This window comes from Falco naumanni, chromosome 1, assembly GCF_017639655.2.
Source record: "Falco naumanni isolate bFalNau1 chromosome 1, bFalNau1.pat, whole genome shotgun sequence".
Taxonomy (NCBI): domain Eukaryota; kingdom Metazoa; phylum Chordata; class Aves; order Falconiformes; family Falconidae; genus Falco; species Falco naumanni.
In genome coordinates, this window is record NC_054054.1 from 15,191,309 (window position 1) to 15,218,932 (window position 27,624).

Genomic DNA, 27,624 nt, shown 5'->3' on the forward strand with positions numbered 1-27,624 from the left:
GAATCTACTTTTCTATGCTTGACTCCAGGTATCTTTATAGCCATGTAATAGCCATGACCTAAAAAGAAACAACATCTGGGGACTTCAGGGCCCACTGTAGCCACTACTAGAAATAACCTGCTTTCCTGCATGTATACAGGTAAAAAGTGATAGCGGTAGAACTATGATGTCAAGGGATCAGAGCTGCTGGAAGCTAAGTAGCTACTGTGCTTTAGTTTTTAAAAAACCTCACACTGGAGACTTCTTTTAATACTTGAAGTTGGTGTAATACTTGAAATTTGCTGTAAAACTTGGGTAAGGTACAGAGGGTGGATTTTGATAGGAAAAGAGCTAGTGAACTGTCTTGGTTGCTTCTTTCACAGTGTTTCTGGAAACCTACTGAGTTATTTTATTACTCAGTTATTGTGTGTGCACATATTCCTGCATTATTTTATTTTTCTGTGAGAAAACTTACTTTTTCATTGCAGTAGCTTACAGGATCATACCTTTCCATTAAAGATTACTACTGAATTTCTAAAATAATAGGATAGGCGTCATCAAAAGACTGCTGTCTTCTGGAAACTACAACAATTAGTACTGCACAGTATGAGCTATCAAGTTGATATTATGTTTGAGAAACAAGGACTCTATCCTGAACAGCCACAGCTGTTTCTGGCAGAAGCATCTGGATGCTTTTTTCCTTACTACAGCTGATAAGGCAGCGAGAGAAGTCTGTTCCTACTGCTCTAATTGCTGCAATATGTAGCAATCAGGTTTTTTGCTGTAGTGTAGACAGCACCTTCCCCAACTGCTTGACAAGGTACCCTTAACAGTGCAAGTTTTAGTCCCTCAGTGGACCCTAAGTATTTACAATTCAAGCAACACAAGAGCCTGCTGGATCAGTAGATAAAATTTAGAATTTAATATAAGTTAACATCTGTGATGTTATGAACAGTCTATTTATATGCAATTAACCATAAATCAGGTTGTACACAACATTCTTCACCGTTTAACTGTAATACTAATGTTGCTTTTATGGTGTTGAACATCAAGCACAAGCTCATCTCCAGCCTGAACTTGGATGGGCTCATCAAGAACAACTGCAGCTTGTTTCCAGTGCGAGGACTCATCAGATGTGTTCAAGCTATGGTCTTCATCTAGATGTATGTGATACCAGAAGGGAATTGCAGTGACTTGGCCAGACTTACAGATATGTACCTAAAAATATTTAAAATATTAAGTCAGTTAACCCTTTTCAAAGAACTAAGAAAATACAGTAGATTTTTTTTCCATCATCACCATTTCAATCTACTTCACAGATACTTGCAGACAAGTAAATTCTGTATTGAAATTTTCAGCCAAGGGGAGCAATTAACAAGCAGCTCTGCAGAACAGCAGTTAAGTGCACCTCTAACTTCACATATATGCAACTTACCTTCACTTCTCTGCTAGAGCTGTTCAACAGAGGGTTCATGAGATCAAGCCTTAAAAGCTCTGCTGGCTTGCTCAAGGGTAGACACGGTAATGTGGAGAGATCCAAATACACACGAACAGGTACCTAGGAGTATATAACATATTTAGACATCAGTAGCCATTAAAAAGTGAAAAGTTAGAAGACTTAATTATAATGCAGAAGTTTCTAGTAATTACTGTAATGCCAGCCAAAATGCAAAATACATCCTTCTAATCCCTTCTGAAATGTGACTGTTGGGATACAAAGTGATGAAAGAGGTAGTAACAGCACAGCCACTCCTCTATACAGTAATATTGCATCTTATTACTCAGACAAAACTATTCCCCCACCACTTCTAAAACAAGTATTACCCATTTTAGTTTATCTAGGCCCCTGTCTGGTCACATAAACCTCTCATGCCAAACTGAACAATACAAAAACATGTGAGGTCTTCAGTTTCCTTGCAGTTCACACCAAAACAACTAGACAGCTGCAGGGTTTTGAACTATGTCTGGAAGACACCCACCAACTTCATACCTTGAACTGGTTGATAAAAGGGGCTACATTAAACCCAAGAGTTGGTTCTGTTCCTTGAACAGCACTCTCCAGTAACAGAGACTCCGATTCTACAAGCATCCCATACACCAAAACATACTGTGGGAAAATCTTTCCTCCGCTGTGAAGTAAACATCTGCAAAATGAAAGAGATTTCACCTCTAAAGCATACCATTCAACAAGAATGAAAGGTCATCAAGTACATTTAAGAAAGGCGCACTAGTTCTTCCTCTGCAGTCAAATGCTCAGAAGCATTTGAGTTTGATCCAATTTGACCAGACAGCTGTATCATACAACAAAAGGAAAATCTGTCAATAGTACTAGGACTAAGTAATCTCTTCTCAGTATCCTTATTGGATACAGTAACACTTGAAGATGAAGATAGGCTTTATTTATGGCCCCAGCACTTAATATCAGAGGACTTGCAGAAATGCTTAATGAAAGAAAGGAAGTACATAGTGCTGGGGAGCACTGGTTAAGTAGGCAGCGAAGTCCAAGGTCCTGCACCTGGGTCAAGGCAACCCCCAGAAAATACAGGCTGGGCAGAGAATGGATTGAGAGCAGCCTTCAGGAGGTGCTGGTGGACAAAAAGCTCAATGTGGCCCAATAATGATGTGCTTGCAGCCCAGAAAGCCAACCAAAACCTGGGCTGCATCAAAAGAAATGCAATCAGCATGTCAAAGGAGATTATGCTCCTGCTCTGCTCCACTGTCATGGGACCCCAGCTGGAGTGCTGCGTTCAGCTCTGGGGCCCCCAACATACAAAGGACATGGACCTGTTGGAATGAGTCCAGAGGAGGGCCACTGGAGCACCTCTCCTATGAAGATAGGCTGAGACTGTTGGGGTTGTTGGGCCTGGATAAGAGAAGGCTCCAGGGAGACCTTATAGCGGCCTTCCAAGTACCTAAAGGGGCTTATAAAAACTTTTTTAGTAGGGCCTGTTGTGATAGGACAAGGGGTAATGGCTTATGACTGAAAGAGGGTAGATGTAGATATTAGGAAGAAATTCTTTACTTTGAGTGTGGCGAGACACAGGTTGCCCAGAGAAGCTGGGCATCCTTGGAAGTGTTCAAGCCAAGGTTGGACGTGGTTTTGAGTGACCTGGTCTAGCGGAAAGTGTCCCTGCCTGCAGGGGTGTAGGAACTAGATGATCTTTAAGGTCCCTTCCAACCCAAATGATTCTGTGATTCTATGACAGTGACAGGGAAACAAAACCTGATGAGAATTTAAGTTGCCCTTCTTTAAGCGTTTAACCAAAATTGACAGCAATACAGGAGACAGCATTTTTTTTCCTGAAAAAAATACCTGAGCCTTGCTTGGTCTTCTGCTACAGAATATCCCACTGCTGAGAGCAGCAATATAATAGAAACTTTCATTCAGTATGTTATACATCTCCAGTTCACCACAGATTGTTTTAGGTCTCCTTTTCCTACAGCAGGCCTCTTTTCATAGCAATCGGGTAGCTAAGCACTGCACTATTCAATGTATTTTCATGCAAACAGATTTGAGTCTGCAAATGACAAAAGTCAGTAATTTCCCATTTGTTCTTAGAGCAACAAAAAATAAAAGTCATCTAAAGATTTATTAAACACATAGAAAATGTAATGAACATAAATCATCTGGAATATTCTGCCATCACTAAGCATGGAGATGAACAGAGAAGATTCCCTAGCTCCACAAAAGGGGATTGACATTTACTTTTTTTGCTACCTGTTCCCATTATTTCATTTCTCTTTCGCTGCATTCCTTCCCATCCCTCCTGCCGTGGATAACTTCGTTGCTGCCTCCCTGGCTGGCCTAACACCATGTGTTTGTCTTTTAGCAGTACCGGTTTGCTCCAACCACAGTTCCGACACATATGTGAATCTGGGTTTTTGTGACCTTGCACTAAAAGAAGCTACCTCAGTTATCACTAAGATGCTGGCTATCCTGGGAACTTCTGACAGAACAAGCAATAAGACCTTCCATTCATATTCTTGCATACAAAACATGAAGTAATGTATGAAAGTGAAATCTTGACACTTTTTATAAACTTAAATATATACAATGGTCACGCTCAAAACACTCTGTAAGGTTCAATCTAGTCAAAAAACATGCTTTTCCTGCTCTACAGAACCAACATGACAGTAATGCTGTAATTAGAAGTATTTTTAGAAGTTTTCAGGTAATTTCAGATTCCTAGGAATACTTTTGCCCGTTTATACAGTACCTGGATATTGCAGCCTTTTCCATCACCTCCTGCTGGATTAAACCTGATGTCTCTATAACATCCAAAATAATAATACTCCACAACTTGTCTGATTTGGGTCTCTGTAACACCAGACTTTCATCTTCTAAGTGGCTGAGCCAAAACTCTAATGTTTCCTTAGGGAAATGGTTAGCTTCTGAAATTACATTAAGTGCTGCCTGATGCTGTTCTTTCTCAACAGAACTGTAGGTTCTAACTGGTCCAAGTTTGCCAGCTATAATTGGCAGGATGGAGAAGCCTTCAGACACATCCAAAATGTACAAAGGATCAGAAGCCACATCTAGAAAGCTCTTGTTTTGATTTTCTTGGAGGTTCATCCCACTGCCATGTCCATCGACATCCATTGACTGCAAGTCCTTACTTGGATTTAACGACAGCAGCACTTTGCCCATAGCAGCTTTAAAGCATTCATGGTATGGTATGTTGTTCAGCAGGGCTATTTCTGTGGATTCCAATACACATACTTGACCGTTGCCATCCTGTTCGCTAGTTGTTTGAAGACCAGCCAGAGCATTACATAATTCAGCCTCATTGCCCAAACTCTGTGTGTCATCTCTGTCACTGAAGTCCATCTCACACTCTGAAGTCAAAGAGGAAATTTTCTGGATCTTCAAGTAGCAGTCTTGGCAGCAAACTTCCATCATCACAGTATCTCCAGTCTTCACAGAATAATCTTGGCAAAACATCACAAAAAAAGTCACATCAGTTACTTTACTGAAAACAGCAACGAAGCAGACATACAGTACTAAAAAAAAAAAAAAAAACCAACCCCACAACACCCCCATTATCTCATTTTCTCCTTAGTTGTTACTTGTGTGTATGAAAAAATTGCTCATCTGTAGCCCACAAGCTGAAACCTGCAATTGTGCATTAAAATTTGCCTTAAAACTGTCTCACACTAGGCAAACTCCATTTATACTCAAAATAAGCCTCTTTATGATAAATAAATACTACTTTAAGTGTTCTGTTAACAGCAGAACAGAAAAAAGGACATACTAGTAAAGAAATCGCTTTTGTTTTAAAATGCTAAATATTAAATATTTACACTTTAATACCTCCAGAGGAAGGTAAATTTGTAGTTACATGGAAAACAACAGCTATGGTTTAGAAAGGGTAATTTATTCAAAATAAATTTTACTGGAATATTTACAGTGTACAGGTCAAGGTGGTCTTCAGACACTCTCTATGTATGCTAAGAAAGTAAATCCACTGATACAGGCCAGAATTTCAAAATAAAAAATGCTGTAGTTTGACAACCATTTCTATCAATAGCAATGTAGTCTGTATCTCCCCTCTACACTTTCAGCTGAACCTGTCTGTGGCACAGCTGTCCCTGCTGTCTATGGATACTAAATTAGGAGCAGCTGTGGACTCACCCGAGGGTAGAGAGGCCTTACAGAGAGATCTGGATAGACTAGAGAGCAGGGCAACTAGCAACCGCATGAAATTTCACAAGAGCGAGCACCAGATTCCCCACCTAGGACGAGTTAATCCTGGTTATACGTACAATTTGGAGGGTGAGAGGCTGGAAAGCAGCCCCACAGAAAGAGACCTGGGGGTCTGGGTGAATGGCAAACTGAGTATGAGTCAACAGTGTATCCTGACAGCAAAAAGGGCCATCTGTGTCCTGGACAGCATCAAGCACAGCCCGGCTAGCCAGTCAACGGAGGCAACTGTCCCACTCCACACTGCACTGGTGTGGCCCTACCTCTGGTACTGTGTGCAGGTTTGGACACCTCAATATGAGAAGGACATCAAACTGTGAAGAGTATGTCCACAGAAGGATGACCAAGATGGTAAAACTCTTTGAAGGCAAGACTCATAAGGAGCAGCTGAGGTCACTTCATTTGTTCAGCCTGGAGAAGGCTGAGGGGTGACCTCATCACAGTCTACAACTTCCTCAGAGTGGGGGGCAACGGAAAGGGAGGAGCTGATCTCCTGTCTAGTGACCAGCAATAGGACACATTGAGATGGTACAAAGCTGCATCGGGGAAATTCAGACTGGACATTAGGAAAAGTTTGTTTACTGAGGGTGGGCAGTCACTGGACCAGAATTCCCAAGGAAGTGATCACAGCAGCAATGCTCTTAATCATGTGCTTTAGTTTTAGGTAGTCCCACAAGGAGTAGGGAGTTGGACTCGATACTTACGGGCTCCTTCCACCTCAAGATATTCTAAGATTCTGAAACAGGACAATGGAAGATGGATAAATGAAGAGTAGAGGCTGCTGGAAATGACACTGCCACGGTGTGTGTGGAACAGTACTGGAGTCCAAAATGGGGGTGAGTGGTATGTGGGAATGTTTAGTTTTGTGGCAGCAGCAGCTAGAAATTCCTACATCACCTCCCCCACTTCCTTTTTGCAAGTTGTATCTTGACTAGGTAGAGCCAGTCAGTAGCCCCACTTTTTGGAGTTGCTCCATAATGCATTTAATTCAGTTTAGAACCCCCCCCCAACTTAATGAAAAGCATTGTCCCTGATTCTAAGCAGATCCCTTATCTGCTTCATAACAGAGTCCCATGAACAAGCCTCGATGCAGGGACTGTGGACTACAGATCCAGAAACACAATTGGGAACCATCTCACAGCTACCTGCTATTGAACTTCTAATCGTATTTGCTGCCACTTCCTAATCTCTGAAATAACCTAACTAGCTCAAAATCAAAATAAACCCAAGCTAATATACCACAACAAGAAAATCCACAGGACATACCAAGGAGGCCCTGCACAGGATAGACTGCCTGTTCCCAACATGTTTCCTCACTGGGACTTGTAGACAGAGCGTGCTCATCATCGAGCTGTAATACAAACCACACCACAACAGCATCTAGTATTCCTCCTTCAGTGACCGGCAGACTGAGCTTCCAGGGCTTTCTAGATGCAAGGCTTTTCAGTTCCTGACCAAAATAGAAAGAGGGAAAAAAAATAATTGTGTAACAGTTTATTTCCATAAATAATGATTTAAAAAATTATACCAAGTTACCCAAATTTCTGCACCTATCCATAAGGACACCCAACAGAAACCTGAAATTAACAAGCCACTACAATACCTATTATCATTAGTACTCACTAGCACATGGACTTGTGTTCCCACATGCAAATGCAATAACCCATATGACCAACCTGTGTCCATCAGCCATTAAAACAACCATGCCTACATCTAAGAACATACACTGAAAACTGTAAGAAAGGCTTTAGACTGGCAAGGCTTGTCATATGAGAAGTAATAAAAACTGAGCCAGTCTTTTGGGCTAGATTCAGGCCAATGCTTAGGCATATCCTTCACTTAAAACCTGTGTTAAATCAATTCTAGAAATACTGTATGTAAGCACTAAATTTGCTCAAACAGAGGCTCAGCAAAATCATTACAAAACCAAAGTCACACATCATTGAGGATATTTTCTCTGCTACCTGGGCTACAGGCTTTGTGCAAAATATCAGGCACAGAGGATTTCACTACTGATAAGAACTAAGATCTCCCCTGAAGACATCAGGTTATAAATTCTCCATTTAGACAATTCTGGCATAAAACAATTAAAAGGAGGTCAAGCACTAGGGACCAAAGATTGTCTCAGTCACAACCATTCTGCTTAGTAACAGCATTCCTAGGCATTTATCAGCTTCCAGATCTGCTTATGTAAACATTCATCCTCTCTAAGTTTTGAGCCACAGGGCAAAGGAACAGTTCCACCCTAAGAACGTGGGTAGCTCTCACATAATGCATTTTTTTATTTTTCCCTCTTCATTCTCATTTGGTATTCTCCAACAGCTGGTCTACCCCTCTTCTCACAATTGAAAGATAGCTGAACAATGTATGTGTTAAAATTACTGGATGCTAACAAAGTTCATAATAAGATCTCACTGCTCTTCAATCAAAAGTGCTTTGCTGTTAACTATTTTTTGTACATCCTCAACTAGAGCGAAGAGTAAATTGAAGCTTTGCTGGCAACAACCCCCTTGAAGCAAGGCCGTTAAGAGCAAAAGTATGCATCTGTTTCTCAGTTTCTGGGAAGTTATAGCTGTTTAGAAGTGTATTTGATATTAAAAATATTCTTCCTAATTACTCTGTAAAAGCAGCAGGCCCAAGGTTCTCATCCACTGGTTCTAGTAACTGTAACATTACATCCCTATCTTGTGGCCCACAGCACTTAAAAACACACTTGAAGGCAGTTATTTCAGTCTTCCCTGCTCTCTACCGTGCTGCTTATGCCACATTTATTCTTCACATTTATCCACTGCATAAACCTGTTTCTATTATTTATGACAATTACGGACTCAAAGAGCTCTAGCATATTAGGAAGGCAATTTATCAACTAATGTAGTTAAAAAGACAGCAAAGAAAATAAAGCAATGATGCAGGAATAGGCAGTAAAAACCCAAAATCATGCTATGCCACACATATCCTCCAAATGTGAAAAAGGTAACTTGCATTAAGAAAAAGTAAACGGGACTACAAATAGAAGGAAAAACTACAGAAAGACAACAGTTCCCGGATTTCTTATGTCTTGATCCAGAATTTCTCAAATATTCCATACAGTAGCTTCTCATGAGAATTAGAATCTGTAATTGTTGGCAAAAGCACAGTTCCCTTAGGGCCTAAAAGTGAGACTGAGCTTTAATTATTGGCTGCTGAGGTAAACACTCACTTCCACTCCCAGTGGCACTGATCTGCTGCCAACAAACATGCATACAGGTAGTACCTGGCTAGATGCAAGTGTCTGCAGCCTGTAATTATAGCCACATTTTGTTCCCCTGCCTGGGAGGAACTGAGCTGCTGCTCCTAATATTAGCAGTAATAAAGTAATCAGCACAACTCAACTGCTTTTTTTTTTTCTTTTAGTTTTGACTTGCTATAATTGTTTCTGATCAGTACTGATGTCTTTGAAGACTCCTATTTAAGAAACACTGTTGTACCATATTTTATGTCTGTTCCTCAGTTCTGTCATTTTAGTTCTGGATAGTTAGTACAAGAAGAATAGATATAACATGCCTCTCATTCTTTGAAATACAAATTTAGAAAATAGGTCTTTGAAATCACTTAACTAGTTCTAAATGACTTCTTATCTGGATTTCAATCTTTAGTAGGTAATTCTCCTAGTGTTTGTAAGTATAAGATTTATTTTATTCCAACAGGAACACAGATAATTCTTTTTTCTCTTTTAGCTGCACTGATTGAACATCCAGGTGTTGTCATAACAAAAACAAACAAACAAACGAAATTCCACAAAAAAACCTAGACTGAAAGTAACCTACCAGTATCTAGAACTGCCGTATTTGCACAGTGACAAAGTAACAACAAACCAATGCTTCCAAATAAACTAACTGCATTCCTTCCCTTTACTTATGGTATCTTACCATTTCATGACAGGAACACTACATTAGTCTAATTGAAACTTCAAAAGGAGCAGTTCTGAAACACAGCATAAAAGGAACACTTTAAAATTATCTTTACATGTATGCCAACAGGCAGATGCTTAAGAATAGGCATGTCTCAGATGAGCATAATAGTTTGTTATTGATGCTAGAAGCAGAAGTAACACCAGGTGACACCAAGATCACCCCCAGTAACATACTGAAGAGCTTTGTCTTATTTCATTTTTTATCTCAGGGTATCAGACAAGCCAACTAGGAAAAGCTATTGATTCAGAAACACTGCAATTCCTGGCCAGCAGTCGCCAAGAGTAATTTCATTTATACAACAGAATCTATTTTAAGCTCTGACTCAATGCTAACTCCTCACCACAGGTCAATGAGCAAAAAACACACCAAAGATCAGATGTATCATCTTTTTAGTGTGCTCAGCTGCAAGTGGCCAAGGTTCTTGCCTTACAGTTCAGGCCTATTTAGTATACACATACAAATGTATTTTGTGCAAAATACACAAAATAATGCTACCATATTTTAGAATGCCATATAACAGAAATATCTTAAGATACCAAAAGGAGCTGAAGGGTGGAATCAAAATGGTTGAATAGGATAAGATAATTTCTTCATCTCACTTCTCTTTTACACTTACCCATCAACAGTTAAGACATTTTTACGCCAGTAAAATAAATCCTTTTTCTTTTGTCTTTAATAGCCGTTTGAAGGCTCTGAATTTGAGGAATAAACTAAAGTCAGCTCCACAACTACATAAATCATTTAAGAGGGTCTATTGCATTCTTCCTCCTTCTCCCTGTACTGAGGCTGGCAGTTGTTTCATCCTATAGTGAGCTAGTTTAGCTCCCTAAACCACAACAAACAACCCCACTGCTCCCACCCTTCAAAAACTCATAGACTATCATATGATCACACCAGCACACAACCACACAAGCATCAAAACCACCAGAGGATTTCAGTGCAGCCCTGCCAACTTTGCTTTTGTGAACTGTTCTGAAATTGAACCCAGAAAGCAAGAAAGATATGGGAGACTCATTATTTATAAATAGACTACTTATAAAGGACATTTAAAAAAAAATCATTACCTGCAGGTTGTTGAAATCTACTGTCATTATTTGACAGGGTTCTGTCAGAGGTACATAACCTCCAGGAATACGACTGAGCTTCTCAGTGGTGTAAGGTTCAACAGTTTCCTCTGAACCAGCAGAAGTGTATGTTGGACTAAAGAACTGCACTGAATTCGACAAGCACACACCAGCAACTTCTTGCATTCCCACTCTAGGAGTAAAGAAAAAAAGGGAAGAAATGAAACTTCAAATAATTTGACAAAAAAACCCAAAGGAAATTCTTCCCAGGCTTGCTGAATACTTTTAAACTATCAGAGTGTAAGAATAGAACAACTGAAAAAAAAAAATAGCAAAACAATTCTGGGAGGGTGGTTTGTTATGTTCAGAGCAGCCCTAAAGCATTGAAAATGCACATCACTCTCAAGAATCAGAACTGAATACTGCCACTAAACTGAGAAGCCCACTATGTCCTTTGTCAAAGGCCACAGACTTTTTGCCACCTTAAGCACAACTCACTGAGTCCTGACAGAGCACTAGAAAGAATAATATACCCTGTGATAATACAAACAAATAAAGCTTGCTTCTGCATTAGACAGATAATGAAGGTGTTTCAGGTGAACAGGATAGTCAGAACAAAGATAGATACACTACAGGAAAATGCGTTTTTGGAGTCTCTTTGACATAAAACTTTCATTTTGCAGTACCTCTATATACTTATCCAACACAATCTATGCAGAGTAAGGCACTTTTCATAGTTACGTAGCTGCAAAGAAAATCCCAGCATTGACTTCTTGTGGAAAAGGCTTTGAACATTCAAAATACACACATTCTCTCTTGTGAGAGAGATTATCAATTAGGTTTCCAGAAACAACATTATATGAAAATCTTCAAAGAAGAAAAAATGCTTTAACTGCTTTAAAACAATTACTTGAATGCTGTCCATGTCAGGTTTGAGGACTTAAGATATATTCTCATTTTCAAAGTATAAATCAGAAAGTTAAATGAGACTAGTCTTGCACAAGCTACAGTAGATTATTCTGAAGTACATTTGACTGTGAAGAAGCCAGTCCTTCCCATTTCAGTGACAGTTATCAAACAGATCTACATTCTTATAGTGAGATCTAGCACTCAAAAGTTCAAATGTAGACTAATTATATTTCTATTTCTAGAACCATTTTTAATTCTGAATCATTTTCTCAGGAACCTGCTGTCCCTCCCTACAGCTAAGTATGCCTAGACAAACTGTGTGACAATATTTTCATCAGATACGGTCATCTCCTTGAAGCTCCCAATCACAGAACCAAGTAAGCTACTTTTTGTCATAACCTGGCTTCTTAGGCAAATATATTTTGACCATTATATGTAGCTAAAACACACAAAAAAATAATCTAACTCCATCTTTGGAGCAGATTGGCTAGCAATATAAGTGTATGTGATGTATAGCAAGCACAAAGCAGTAAGTACTTCACAATAAATACTAGAAAATACACCATTACCAACAATTACAATCCTCTCACCTGCTCAAAGAACTTAGATATTTCAACAACACGCATGAGAATGTACTCTTCTTCATTTGGAACTGAATCCATGTATTATTTTAAAATAAATACTACAACTAAAATGGAACAGCAGCTGTACGAAGCCTGTATTGTGGAAGAGGTCAGCAAGTTGTTATTATTCATTATCATGAATCTTTCTGGCTTCAATGCACACACAGAGATGTAGAGCCACTTTACTGCCTCTCTTTCTGGGGCCTAACTGACTAAAAATTAAACATTAAAAAAAGACCCCTGAAACCTGCAATTCTTACAGTCACTTCAATTAGTAAATTACCCATATTCTGACATATTTTATTCAAAATGATTAAATATAGATGCACTAATGGAGCAGACCTATGTTCTCTTAGAATACTGTCTTACTGTTTTTCAAGTTTGAACTGCATGTCTTTCAAGAGTTATATATAACAGTATGTAGTATACTCTAGGATCTTAAAAAGTTTTGTGGAAGTCTAGATTTATTCTTAGTAGGAATCAAGTCTGCTTACAGATTTGTCAGTTCATTTGTCCTTCTGAAAGTAAACACATTTCATATGGATGCAGAACAATCACTTCAAAGATAGAGCAATGACTTCAGGAAAAAGTCAAGCTAACCATAAAAAAACCCCACCAAACAACATAATACCACAACAGAGTTTGGTCCTACAGTCCTTCTAGGGAACATGAGCAATGGGTATAAGCAGCACTAGCTATAGTAAAGAAGCATCACAGTTATCACTAAAACATCAAGTAACGAAGCTACAATAAGGGGTAAACCAGCACAAACATTTTGTCACATGCACCAGAAGAAGAATTTTAAGTAAACCGGTATGATTTATCTAAATTCCACTACATCCTTGGAAAAAAAATATTCCTAGAAACAAGCAGAGCACATGAAATGCAGCGTAACTTAAAACTGCTAAAACAAAGGGTCAGAATACAAGGCAGAAGATCAGACACAGGTAACTGTGATATGCAAGACTGGAGGAAAAGGCGATTCCCTTCCTCAGCAAGATGAATCAGTGTTCGATGACAGATTAAAGCACAATTTAAAATATATTCAGGGAAGAAAACCCTCAGGTATTCACAGATTTCTGGGCTCTACATCTACTTACTTATAACCTCTCAAAAAACAACTTAAATAATGAGGAAAAGCTCAAAGAAAAGGTACATTAATTGTACAAGACAAACTACTAAATCATTAAAAAAGCATGAGAAGAGAGATACTTTCACAATGCTATTTCATTAGGCATCCTGCTCAAAAAAACATATCCAAGCCCCAAAGTTTTGCTGTAGATCTTGAAAACACTGACGGAAACACAGAGACATGTCCATCAGGATAATTCAAAGAGATCTGGATCGTTTAAATATGAGAATAAGCAAGTGTTTTACATAAATCTTAACAGTACTTGTTGAAATAGACTTAAGACAGGTACTCTTACTGGAGCAAAAAGGAATTTTAAACTATAAAGGCAGAAAATTAGAAGTGATATTCTTCTTCCTAGAGCACAGAATTAATTTATGGCAATCATTTCAGTCCTGCTAGCCACCTGACCTTAAGCTGCACTATTAGAATAAATCGTTAATTCAACAATCCAGAGTTAACCACACATTAACTTTCATCCTGTTTCCATTTTGTAAGGAACAGTCAATACAATGTTTCAAGGCAAAAACCTATCTTCTGATTAACGAATAATTAAATTATCCTAGAAAAATAGTTCTTCTATGACTATTTACTATGGGAACTTCTGTCTCTTTCTGGCCATTGTCCAGTTCTGCATTAGAAAAATCACTGATGCAGCCTGGCTATTTTTCATCCAGTACACTGAAGCTCCTGTAAAAGTTAGTGGGTTTTTTTATTTGCAGTTAAGATTAATCCTAAACAAAATACACCAAATCCAAACCTCTCAGACAGAGACTGTCTCCATAAAGGGATGCTGTTCTAGAAGACAAGAACAAAAACGAGTATGAAAGTAATTGATACAGAGTCAGAAGTGGTCTCAGCAAAGAACCCTACTGTATGCTAGTTCAGAATTAGGGAAGGCACATATTCAGAAGGACAACATTAGGTGGAGTTATTAACACTTCGGCTTTACAAAATCCTGTCCTCATCTTTTAAAAGGGTTAGATCCAGCAGCAAGGTATGGAGCAGATCATAAAAAATACAAAATAAGGATAAAGGCCGCATGTCAATCTAAGAACCTCCAATAGAAAAACTGAGAAATAATTTTACTATTAAGGAATTAAATTTCTTTAGTATGTGATAGAGGCATGTAATTCTGCATAACTGAAAATCAAGAGCTTCTGATGAAGTGATCCAAAATGTCTGAACCACAAAACTGGGGTGGAGGGTGGGGGAGACTGGAAAAGGAGTGGGGAGGGCAAGAGCAGAAATCTGTTTAGTGAAACAGATAACCAACCATTCAAAAAATAAAGTGACAGTAAATGAAAAGTCCTCAATTTAAGCCACTGGTTTCTCTTCCCAAGTAACAAATATGGGTTCAAACTGTGCTGGAGTTTAAACATACCTGTGATGCCTACGTATCTCTTTGCATTCCACTGCCATCCCAAATATCGTAGCACTTGCAGGAATAACTCTGCCATAGTCTCCAGTATGGACATCTTGATTTTTAGGCTGTGAAATCATGAAAAACAACATGCAGTGAGACAGTAACCTATTTCTATCGTTACTGCAAAGCCTAGGTTACACATTAATGAGCTATTCAAGATTAAAGTGAAGACATCAGTGAGTTCTTAGTGACTAGTATAGTCCAGTCTTTGTCATTCCAGTTAACCATTAAAGGAGTTTCTTAAATACTGCACTTTAATATATCCACGCATCAGCTTTACTTTTCAGTCTACTACTTCCTCTATGTAACTCTAAAAGTGTTTTTTAATTTGTATTCGGTTAGAATACACTGTAACATTCGAGGACCTTTCCTTTATGCGTCATTCCTATACTTAACACTAGAGGTCATCAGTTTCAGTCCAATACAATACAAAAGGTTTCAGCCAGATAAGACTTCTTTTTTTTAAATTAACTGGAATCAAGGCCACATCAAAGTAAGAGCAAAGTCCTTTTATTTCCTAAGACCTAACAGAGGTTAACCTATATAAGACTCCCTGTCATATTACTTTGCTTAATGTATGCTAAAATACAAAATACATGAAGTAAAAATCACAGATCCAGTGGAATTGTTCAGTCTTCTAAAAAAAAGTTTAAAGTTGGCAAAAATAAATGAAGAGCATAAGAACATGGCATATTTATCAGATAATAGTTGACTACTCCTTAGTGTTAAGCTGAGAAATAATTTTACCGTAACTCAGTATTTCCTGCTTAGACTGGCATGACTTTCTGCTGCTAGCTGGTTATCTCAAAATGACAGAGTTGCAATCAAGCTTGCAGGAAAACAGTGCCTTTAAAACACCCACAAACCCTTCTGGTGTCACTTAAAAGGTAGTGGGGAAAAACGGGGGAGAATGTGTGGAAAAAAGGAATGAATTGTGATCAAGAGCGTACGATGTGGGAGTGTATGATGTAAGGTTACATCAGGGAAACATGCATTGCAAGTAACTGTCTACTCAGAACACAAAGTCACAGAAGTATGCCTTATGCAGCTGTCTCATTGCCTTTCACCAAATCAAATTCATCCAACATACCCAGATCACTCATTTAAAAAATTTAAATTGGTAGGAAAATTAAAAGATAGTTATTCCTCATTCACATATGTCTGTGAATACACACGCATGCACTAATACATATCAAACAAAACAGGAAACCCGTTTATACATACCACATCACCTACCTTTGGTTCTAAAAGTAGATGTTCCCAAGCGTGTATCAAGCTCTCCACAATTCCTTCTCCAAATAATCCAGCATCAACTGTTTCTGTGACTACTAAGGAAACTCTAGATAAGAAAAAGAACACCGTGAAATAGAATGTATAACACACATTCCTGTTAAAATTCTTTCTTCTAAAGAAAAAAAAAAACACCATACCAATGTAAGCTCAAACTGAAATTTTTATCAGTGTTCTGAAGTTTCAATACAGATGGGCAATTTAATTCTTCCAGCAGATGACACATTTTGAATTGTTGGTACAAGTTACTCAAGATGCAGATAAAAGAGAATAAATATTGATCAAGAGTTTGCCATAAAGCTTCTTGTTCAACATTTTATAAATAAATTGTGTGGGAAGTATCTAGCCAAAACAGGAAGATGTTTCAGCCTGGGCATACAGCCAATAATACTGCAAAATACATGGTTTGTCTGAATTTTATGCAAGAGTATGTATCCATGTGTGTCTGTGTGTATTCAAAAGGAATTAAAAAAAAAAACCCACCCCAGAACTATAATCAAAGCACAGTAAAATTACTATGCAGACTAACGGACCCTACAATGTTAAATTCCTTATGATTTAACCCAAAAAACATACAGCATAAGAGAAGCCATTTCCAGAACAGTAACAATTAATTCCTGACACGTGACATACAGTAACTCATCATATACAATTAGGAGGACACATATGACCAGTTACTGTAGCTCAGCTGCCACAACTAGACAAGGCTGGACTGGCATGCTAAACCATGGCAGCTTCATCATTTCAGATTATAAACCCGTGCCATCACCAGATACTTTATTAAATGGTAGTCGTTAAGAGTGAAATGGATTATTTCCTTCCCACGTTTAATCTGCATCCCGAGTAGCAGTGAGGTGAAGTGATAAACCAGTCCGTTGCATATACCAAAACAAAAGTCCCCTCAGATTTTGTGTGCGCTAAAAATTCCAGAGCCTCCTGAAAAACCTCTGCTGAATGGGATAGCAAGCAAGGAGAAGCAGGGTAGCATAAAAAGCCTCCATCACATATACTGAAAGCTGTCATGCTGATCAAATTCCAATTTGCCAAGAGCAATTCCAAGCTGCTGATTTGTCACAGTAGCTCTTCCTATGCTTTAGAAGATGCTATTGAATACTTGAAAAATAAGCTACTTCATTTTCCAAAGCCCACAGATCTCTGCTATACAAGCAGGTGAGCAGATGCGTATATACAAACAAAAAGCTCAGTCCAAACCTATTCCCACAGGACAAACTGCAATACCCTTCCACTGAATTTTACTCCACTATCTAAAGCCACACTCTAGGCTTTATATCACATCAGAAGCCCTATGGATCCCTCCCATGGCAGGGTGCTGACATTGACAGCTAGAGTCAGCCCAGCCACCAGGAACCCATGCACACCAGATAGCACCTTCTCACCTGCAAACACAGTAGCACTCCTTAAGGGGTAGAGAGGAGGGGAGGTTTTCCCTCACTCCCTGATCAGAAGAGGCAGTCAACCTGCCATTTCCAATCTCTCTGACAAATGCAGAAGTTGACATGGTGTTGCAGGGGTCTGGTATGTCCCAGAAAGTGCTCCTTTGCAGGCCCTATTACATACCTCCATCCTATTTGTGGGCCACAGAAGTGAGCCACAAGTTTTTAGGTATGAAAGTGTGTTAAAATCACTTTCATGATGTAGTAACCTAATTTCTCTTTTCCTATTGCTGCAATATAATTTTATATGCCCCAAAGCTCCCATCATCAAAGATGGAAATGCCTTCATTTATGACACTGCTGATCTACCAGTATGATGTAAAGAACATGTTATCATTTTGCACTGCTCTATAAAAACAAAACCTCCTCACGTTATAGGTAGTATCCTAGGCAAAGTTATTTCCTATTTAAATCACAGGGTATTTTCTATTTTCTTGAAATTAAGAGCATATTAAAAATAGTATCACAACAGAACGCAACAACGTACCTTTCAGGTATGTGCTTTGGGATTTCTATATCAAGTGACTTCAGATGCAAAAGTTTGATCTCTCTTTCCATGTCATTTGCTGCCACCACATCACAGGCAAGTTCATACATGGTTTTTGATAATTCACAGGCATAGACAGAAGATGCTCCTGCCTTTTTTGCAAACATACTGAAAAACAAGAATCAGATCAGAGGTTTTCCCTTCAGTTTAAATCATTTTGGGTAAAGCATGACAAGATACTGAGTTTTAAGTTTGATTTCCATGTCTGCTTCATATTTCTAAAGAAAACAGTTCAAGTCTAAAAATCATCATTAAGTGAACTAATTTCTGCAGTATCAGTGTTCACACAGGAGAAATTTATATCCTCTTGATACACTATCACAAAAAAAACCCCAAACCCTAGCATAAGAATACTCCTCCAGCTATGCTAAATCCACCCAGTACTTAAAAGACAGGACACATGACATTGCAACTCCAAAACCAACATGAATAATTGTTTATATAGCAGTTACTGGCACAAAAAGCATCTGCAACAAGTAATAAAAAAGGGTTCAAAAAATACGACCAAACACTAACCTCTAAACTCACTGACTTCTGAAAGCTTTGTTTTCTTCCTTAAGTTTTGTCTCAATAAAGTCATGAAAGTAAACTATTTTTTTCACTAGCAACCAAATTTTGTTAGACAACCAGTATGTTTCTATTAAGTTCATATTAAACATGCACTTATGACACACCTCAAAATTCCAGTTCCTGTTCCTATATCAAGGACAGATTTGCACCCTGAGCAGACAGCATTCTCAATTGCTTTCAGGTAAGTAAGGTTCCTCTTGGTATCGTTGAGCATGATGAAATGCCAGCGTTCCACAAGCCAGTTTGCAACGCGGTAAAAATTCTCCTTTGCATCAGCAAAGTCTGGGTTAAGCTTCACTGCTTTATGAAAGTATCCAGCTGCTTCATCTCTAAAGCCCATTCTATTAGTAAAAATGACAAATAGGAAGCATGCATTCAGCTGCCAAGTATCTATAAATATCCGCGGGTCTGTAAAGAGGTCTTATATCAATTAAAAGACAGCAGAAATATTTTGCATTAGTTAGAAAGATTGTCTTTAAAAACATTAATATTACCTTATGAAAAAGAATGATTTACAGCTCTACATCAAATCACTTTAAAATACAAAGGTAATTGAAAAATACCATTGTGTGCACCAGTCTTCATCCACTACATCCTTTCACAAACCAGAACAGGTTTTACAAGAACCTGCTGCAACAATATGACAGCCACAACTCTGCAATCCATTCTCGCAGATTTTTCAGCAGAGAGAATGCTACGAACCCCAAAACCACTTCAACGTATTTAACTGGAACATACTGTAAACCAACCCCATTCTGTGTTGCCAGCGCTTGCATTAAGTGGCAATTCTAAAGTGAATTGTGAACTAGAAGTAAGTTTTTATGATACCTATAGCATATTCTCAAATCACACCAAAAATTGATGAAATGCAAGAAACACATACATTTTAATGCAATGCTAAGAGAGTTGTTCCTTAAAACAAAAAAGCCAAACTAATCACAAAAGCAAACCTAATTAAAAATATCTGGATCCACGAGCTATTATTTCCATCTTAAATTTCCAGTCTTATAAGAATTTTAAGACTGGAACTGAAATTAGAACCCTGAGCAAAGCACCATATTTTGCATTGTTTGGAGAAAGCAGGAAAAGGCGGCTTTACACTAATAAATATAAGCATAAGCTCAGACTATTTAAAAAGAGCCCTACACAGTACAGTATACATGACCAGCTTCTTCACTTCAAAGGTCTGTTACACGTGATCTCAAGAAGGACCCGAATTAAAAGACAGTATTCAAAGGCAGTAGTTCTCAGACATCTAACAGGAAAAAAAGGAGGAACTCCAAAAATTGTACATTTACCACAATAGTTAACACAACTTTGGTGTGTTTTGGGTTGGTTTTTTGGGTTTTTTTTTTTTTTTTCCAGTAATTCCTTAATAAATTGTTAGAAAATATTTGGAGGCAGTGCATTTACTTTTAAGTTTTTACTTTAGTAAGACTTTTTTTTTTTGCTTTTGCTGTGACTATCAACATTTATTTTAGCATTGACTGCTTTAAGCTGACAAGCAGATTTGTAGTTCAACAGTACATACTATACAGCATTAGGTATATGCTTGTGTTTACTTTTTTTAAGCACATTTTACGTGCTCTACTGAACTGGGACTTATTAACATACAATACCAAATGCAAACCTTACAAAAACTGAATATACGTTACTACAAACCTGAAAAGATGTTCTCCCATACTATTACATATCACTTCGTCATTTGGATACAGTTCAAGTGCTTGTTCGTAACAGTTAAACAGATCTTGAATCCGTGCCAGAGCATCTAGCTCTTCTGCCCATTTAAAAAGAGTAAACTGAAACGTTTCCTAGAAAATAAAATGCATACCACTGAGTTGCTGGTAGTAGGGAACTGAGCCCTGAAAACTTCTAGAGGTATCCTGACATGCAAGTGAACACCCTCATTTCCCTAAGCAGCAGCATACGATTATTTGCTGTCATCCCAAGTTAGTTGATTCACTTGAAGAAGCAGAAGTAAGCTCTCAGATATCCACACAGACAGTATCATCACCCAGTGTATACAAGAGCCTGCATGTATATTAATGCATGCAATATTACAAGCCAATACTAACAAGGCCCTATTTTTATTAAACTTACTTGACACACAGACTAAAAGAAAGTCTATCAATTCCCTTATCATAGGCATACTGATCTTATTAAACAAGTTACTGGCCATCTCCATTATTACCATTTTCGGCTTTGAAGACTGAATAGGAAAATCAGTTACACAGAACAAATCACAAGCACAAAATGTCACAAAGCCTCAAGAGAAATACAGTAAATAAAATTGTTTCAAGCAATTCAAACAGTACTTACCTTGACACTAGTTTTTAACTCAGGAGCTAGATTTAGTACTAGCAGATAATGTGCATATGCAGTTCCAAAATCCTGGTCCTCCAGGCAATGCTGAGCACTCTGCAAAGACCTGGAAACCAACTCCCGTCTGCCAGCTTCCCGACCACCTCTGTGGTTACAATGAAATTTAGCGTTGGAGTTGGGCATTCTGAGGGGTGTAAATACTTGCTCTTCCTAAAAAAAAAATAAAAAAATACGTATTTATAATCAAAAAGTGTATACTATAGACCAGAAAGGTTGCACAGAAAGCTGACAGATCAAACGTTTTAATTTTAGCTGGCATTAGTAAAAACACCCTCCCTCAAAATTCTAAGCATTCAAAAACATGCTCATCTTTATGCCACCGATAATTCCAGGAACTTTAAAGTGAGTGTTCACCATTCAAGTCAAGCACGCATCACATTTATGTTTGACCAAGTCCTGGAAACAGGTTACACTTCACTTTTTAAAATTTAAAATTTCTATAATACATATTTCAGCACGTCTCTGACCAAACAGTTTTACACACTTGAAGTTCATGCACTCCCAAGTTTCATAATCAACCAGTAAATCTGCATGTTAAAGCTTTTTTGCTTCAACACTGCTACTTTCATAAAGCAAACACTCCCAGAAAAAAAGACCTAACAAGCTCACGATTTATTGTACACACGGCAACATGACTGTTTTTCCCCTTAAGAAAACGTCAGTTATCAGAACGGACATGCACGCTTTTATAATCGCCACGGTTACCACTTTAACTTTCAATGCTTACGTAAGAGGGCCCAACGCCGCCTTCAGGACCTGCAGATGTATCCTAGAGCTGAAGAAAGCAAAGGTTACACGGTGAGGGCCTGCAAGAAACACAGCACCACCACAAACAGGCGCTTCCCGCCCCCTTTCCCCACCCCCCCCTTTTTTTTTTTCTTCTTAAAAAAACCACCAAATATCGCCCATGCCTCAAGTGAGCACCAGTAACGTACACACGGGCACGCAAAGCCATGGGCAGCCGTACCAGCCCGCCCGGCCCTATAGATCTGGGGGCCCGGGGGTACAGCAAGGCGGAGGGCGCCGGCCCCCACCGGCACGCCTCGCAGGCCGCGCTACCGCCAGGCACTGCCCCCCCCCCGCGGGGCGAGACTCAGGGCCGCTGCCCAGGCGCAGGGAAAGCAGCGGAGCAGGGTGACGGAGGGGTTCCCCTGCGGCCGGGCTAGCGCGCCGGAGCCATCACCTGCTCGGCACGGAACGGCGCTCCCGCGCTCCCGGCCGCCGCCATCTTAGTGTCGGGCAGGTGTCATCACGCATGCGCAGGGCGCGAGCGAGCCGCCGCCGCCGCCTTCCCGCGCTGCTGGCGGGCGGCCCTGAGGGAATCGGCGGAGCCCCCGGCCGCCGCCGGGTGACTGGTCCTGCCAGCGCGTCTCCTTAACGGCCGCCTTCAAGAGCCGTCAAATGTAGCGCGGGATTGCGCACAGCAAGGTTAAAAAAAACCACTTTGTTTGATTGTTATTTCTATTACGTTTGTGACGAGAGATTCCCGCAGTTCCCCCCCCCCCCCCCCCCCCCCCCTTACGACTTCAGCGTGTAGACATTCACTTCTTTTATTTCCGTAAAGGAATGACTGAAGATGAAGATTACGCGTTTAACAACCAAGAAAAAAAGAAGAATGCCAGAAACTAGTACTACAGAAAAGCTAATGCCTTGAAAGGTGATAGGAAGGAAGCACTACGTGACTGAAATAAAATTCATAATTTTAATTTTATTGGTAAGTAAAAGGGTTTGAGAAAAGTACTAACAAAATTATAAAAGATTTGGTTTTTTAATGCTAGTTAAGCTTATTCTCATGTGAAATACAGTGGATTAACTAGAAACTATTTACCTTTTTTCCATATTTATATATACACATGGAATAAAGGTATTTTCATTGCCTGTGTTCTTTCTCCATCCACATCTAATCTTCTGAAGCTGGTAATTCAGCTCATATGAACGCAGGACTGGAAGTGATTCACAGTGATGCTAAATCCAGCCCCTTGCCATCTCACGCTGTTCAGATGTACTCTGTAAGTAAGAACTACCACCTTAAATGCTGATGTAGTTACAGATGTAGTGTAAGAACTGCATGCTGTGCAGACCTTGCCTATGACTGCCCCGTAGTTATGGTCTTCCTAAAATTTAATTTCGCTGTTGGCAAGTCCCAAGAATGACAGCTGAAGACAACATTCACACTGCCTGGGTTTAAGTCAAACAAATCTTAGGTGTCTTGGGCCTTTGACTAACAACTTTGCTCTGCGGTGTAGAAAGTACAAGGAGCAAAATTCAGAGCTGTGCTCCACTGCCCCAGTCCCCTATCTCGCTCCCTCCCATGCCTATGATGATACACTTACCTTCTTTCTGTGTGGAGCCTGGCAGGCTGCCTACATTGGGGAGCAAACACATGCAGGGCCCCAGAGTGTAGATCTTTTTTAGACAAGGCAAGAGTTCATTTGGTCTTGCCCTACTTCTGGGACAAGAACAAGAACAGCCCATAGCATTGTTTACTAATTATGAAATGTTTGGAAGCTGTTCATCTTTACTTTCCTTCACTGAAGCATGAATGCAGCTCTACCAGGCTTTTACAGCTGTGAATATTGTATCTGCCTTCAATTTTGAGAAACAAATGAGTACCACTTTAAAATGTCAGGCCAAGATTTTGAACAAGAAAATAGTACATCTGGAGGGGGAATATGAGCCTAAATGAAACACAGTGGCAGTTAAACTGTAATCCACAGCAAATTTAATTAGTACTTTAAAATATTATGAGAGGGGAAGTCTACAAACGTTTTGAGAGGAGTGACACCCAAAGCCAAAATCCCGAGAATAGGCAACCTGAAGGACACTAGTATGAACAGATAAAGACACATTAGACAAACAAGAATTAATAAAACCACTTGGGCTAAATGAAGTCCACGAGGATGTGCAAATATTTGCATCAGAAAGTATCAAATATTTTATATATGAACTGAGCTGTAAAGGATGATGTCATATCTTATTAAATCAAATTGTATCAACAAGCACTCAAACCTTCCTTCAGTTTTGAAAAAAAAAGCTATGAACTTTAAATTAGTTACAGATGGGGAAAAAGGTTCTCTGAATTTTTCTTAATGATGCTTCCTAGCTAGAGGATGATGGTACAGGGGAAAAGAAAATATTAGCAGCTGTGGGATGGGGAGGAGGAATACTTATCACTCATGGACAGTGAGGTGTAACAAGAGCTGGACTGTACCAAATATTGTAATGAGCCATTATTTTGGTAGTTCAATGATTCTCCAGACTTTTTCAGCTCTGTTTTTTTTTCTGTCAGAGCAAATGCCAGATGGATAGCGTAAATGCTTTATAGTGCCTATTTTTGAGTGTAAATCAGGTAGTACTGTGTGCTATTTTGACCTATTTGTGGGAGAAGATTACTAAAAGCTGGCAGTGTAAGATCCTTGGTATTTGTAGGAGTCAGTTCAGTTCATAGGCTAGGTAGGACATTTGTTAATCTCATACTCACAACTTTTTAATGGAACACTTTAGAAAAAAAATTGGCCACAAAATATAATGTTTGCAACACTGAAAAAGCATACAGCTGCATACTAAAATAATTTGTTGGGTAAAGCTTGTGCTATAAAGGAATGCCACAAGGGAGTGCCCATCTTATCAGCTGTATATATGATTACCATAATAATCATCAAATTGGTTGACAGTAGAATAAATAGCTTTCATCTCTATCATGGGTGGTCAGGGATTAGTCTGTGTTTGTTAGTACCGTTCATGGATAAGAGGAGAGGAAAGATGCAGCCTAATGGTACCTCACATATGCATAAGGTCCCCCTAACATCTTGCATGCCAACAGCAATGATTGAGTCATAAGCAAGATGAGAGTTAGAAGGTTATTTTTTAAACATTCTATAAGCCCATAATGGGACTCTTAACAGAAATAAAAGTGCTTGGACAAGAGAAGAAGCTGCAATTACCTTGGAAGAATGCTGTTGCTAATAATATTTTCAACAACTCAACACAGCTGCATGTTGCAAATGGTGGGATCTGATATCAAGGCTCTGTAATGAAATGTGAGTAAAACTGGGAGGTAAATTCACTAATTTCTAACCCATCTCTCTGTAACATACAGACTGGAGACACAATCAGCCACAGATCAGAACACTGTCTTTCATGAAAATCAGGATGCTGAAGCAATCAGACAAGAGCATAAGGAAGGTAAGATGGAACAGAACATAATGCTGTGCTGGTGTAGGCCTATTGTATAAAATTACTTGAAGAGGGTATTTCCTGAAACCAGGCTTGCACTGAACATTGAGGGGAAATCACTACAGAAAATATAAATACACAATACATGGACAGGATGTTACTAGAGCTTCATGCAGTGAGTTTATGCCATAGTCTTTTAAAAAGAGGCTACAAGGTGGCTGTTAATTTTTATGACCTTGAGTAAGGAATGGTAGAAGAGAATTTTCTAAACTGCTTATATAAAAATGACTTCTAACCTTAATTAGTGAAGAAAGTCCAACTCCTTTTATTGCTTATTAGATAGGTAATTATTGTCCATTTAAATTAATGAGTTATTATTTCTCCTCAGCTTTCCATCTCAGTTTGAATTCTGCCATTTCAGGGTCTGACAATGCTTTGAACTGGTGGGTCAGGTTTAGGAAAACATATGTTTAACAATTTTGGTGGTGGGAATCCAGTATGTTGTCTGGATACCAATACTGGATAAACAGTGTAGAATATCAACTTAATAGTGAATTCGCTTCCTTACCTTATTATGTACATACAGTTAACTCCTTTTATTCTGGGAAAAATGTTTTGTGTATGTATGCATTTCTGTTGGACTATGGCTGCTGCTTCTTTTAGCTATAACTAGAATGGAATACATTTTTGTTTCACATGATTAAGGTAAGTGGACCAATTTCCCCTAATGGGCCTGTTATGGTAGGACAAATCTAGATTTTTAGACCTGGGTTTTTTTGCCAGCTAAAAAACATTGGGCTAAGCTAAACATTCAAATGTATTCATCTTGTTTTTAAATTTGAATGCAAGCAACACCACACAAGGCACACAAGCCAATTACTTTATAACACTTGAGTGGAACTACAATAGGGAAATTATAGTAACTTTAAACAAGCATGAAAGATACTATTCTAATTTTAATCCTAAAGACAACTACAGGACAAAGTAAACAAACTATTCATGGAAGGCACACCTACTCTTGAAATGCTGCTCAGTAATCTAAACAGAGATAAGGCTTGTTTGTTATTTAAGGTGTTTTTTTAAATGGAGTTTTGAATAGTAACTTCTCAGTTAAATCAGATTAGAAGATAAATATGACAGCAGATAATGTGATCTAGCAGGTGGGACAGCTGAAAGGATGAATGTTCAGGGTCTACTCTCAATAGCACCTGCTGTGATTTCAGACAAATCACCAGCATTTTTAAGCAGCAACTGATTTGGAGGGACCACACTTTTAAGACTACTTCCAGGAACTATGATTACTTGTGAGCCTCCATGTCAAGCCCCCTCTCCCCGCCCCTTTCTTTACACAGTTGCATTCTCTTATTTTCCTCATCTACATGGGGAACAAGGACATTATCATCGCCTTTGATCATGGAATTCTGTGCTTACTCCCTTGAGCTCAGTGACCACAGTGAGGTGGGTAACACACCCTCCCACTCTAGTTTCTGAAGCAGACTCTTGAAGTTAATATAGTTACTGTTCCCTGAATGTTCTCACAATTGAATCCTACCTGATGCACTTCTACAAACAGGGGTAATTTTAAATGAGATTTCTGAAGTGCCCACCTGTTGCCATACATGACTTGTGCAGGCAGGTCAGTGCCTGGGGTCATGCAGAGGAAGGTTGATAGTAACACTGCCAGCTATCTTCATCTCGGTCATTTTAAGAAATCTTAGATGCTACTTTTCCAAGTAAAAAAAGCTTTTTTTTTTTTAAATGCAAGTCTTCAACATCTAAGTTATATCCACAAAAGGCAGCTCTGTTTTGTTTCTCTGGCCAATGTAGACTAGGCTTAACTGTGGGCCCAATGATAATATGTTCAAATTAATAGCAAAGCTCATTGCTTCAAAAGGAGCAGGAACCAACACTGAATTTGACAAAACACAGAAAACAAAAGACTGGAGTTCAAAAAATGAAGTAGATGAAGATGACATCTATGCATATATTCATGACTAAGAGATACACTCCCAATCATCTAAAAAAGTCCCACCGAATCACTATGAATTGCACTACTTACTGGTAAACCATTAAAACCATGAAATAATTGCTGAATTATTAATGCAAGTATAATTATAAACCTTTTCTGTTCTCTTCATTCGTTTCCTAACATTAACTGAAGCAATTGAGCGTTGATCAGTCTTCCCTCGAGGTTTTGCTCTTGCTGCAGTTACTTGTTGATGGGGACTGCCTGTACTATGTTATTAATGAAGACGTCAAGGTGAGGCTGTCTCTGCTTCACCCAGTACTGCACGGCCAGACACGCGAGCAGGACCCTCTGCCGGCAGGCGGGCCCCGCCACCGCCCCTCGCTCGGGACCGGGAGCCCGCCGCCCGCCCTGCCCCTTCCTAACGCCCGCGGCCGGTTCCACGGGGTGAACCA

At 39.1% G+C, this 27,624-nt stretch overlaps 1 protein-coding gene and 1 long non-coding RNA gene across 4 annotated transcripts; one reads left to right on the forward strand and one right to left on the reverse strand.

The window, feature by feature from the left end:
- Nucleotides 1-881: 881 nt before the first annotated feature.
- On the reverse strand, nt 882-22,280 carry PRMT9 (protein arginine methyltransferase 9). Of its 3 annotated transcripts, XM_040582371.1 has the most exons (14): nt 22,211-22,280; nt 21,755-21,802; nt 20,965-21,177; nt 20,308-20,456; nt 18,750-18,986; nt 18,016-18,183; nt 16,021-16,123; nt 14,743-14,849; nt 10,698-10,890; nt 6,947-7,130; nt 4,197-4,908; nt 1,970-2,123; nt 1,415-1,537; nt 882-1,197 (listed from the first exon to the last, which is right to left on the reverse strand). In XM_040582371.1, the coding sequence occupies exons 3-14, from the start codon at nt 21,148-21,150 to the stop codon at nt 982-984; spliced, it is 2,532 nt and encodes an 843-aa protein (XP_040438305.1). In that variant the 5' UTR covers nt 21,151-21,177; nt 21,755-21,802; nt 22,211-22,280; the 3' UTR covers nt 882-981. The 3 variants fall into 3 exon arrangements, with proteins under 3 accessions (XP_040438305.1, XP_040438319.1, XP_040438310.1); XM_040582376.1 differs by lacking the exons at nt 882-1,197; nt 1,415-1,537; nt 1,970-2,123 and adding an exon at nt 2,989-3,497; XM_040582385.1 differs by lacking the exons at nt 10,698-10,890; nt 14,743-14,849; nt 16,021-16,123; ... (4 more) ...; nt 21,755-21,802; nt 22,211-22,280 and adding an exon at nt 9,589-9,643.
- A 77-nt stretch (nt 22,281-22,357) lies between these two features.
- LOC121090689 lies at nt 22,358-25,206 on the forward strand. The gene is made up of 3 exons (XR_005828678.1): nt 22,358-22,455; nt 22,592-22,741; nt 25,127-25,206. It is a non-coding gene; the product is annotated as an uncharacterized LOC121090689 (long non-coding RNA).
- The last annotated feature ends 2,418 nt before the right edge of the window (nt 25,207-27,624 follow it).

Coding starts and splice junctions, on each gene's coding strand:
- PRMT9 (XM_040582371.1), bottom strand. CDS start 21,150: ATGCCCAACTCCAACGCTAAATTTCATTGTAACCACAGAGGTGGTCGG. Junction 20,457..20,964: donor AGTTAAAAACTAGTGTCAAG/GTAAGTACTGTT, acceptor TTTATTTTCTAG/GAAACGTTTCAGTTTACTCT. Junction 10,891..14,742: donor GAGATACGTAGGCATCACAG/GTATGTTTAAAC, acceptor CTTTACTCCTAG/AGTGGGAATGCAAGAAGTTG.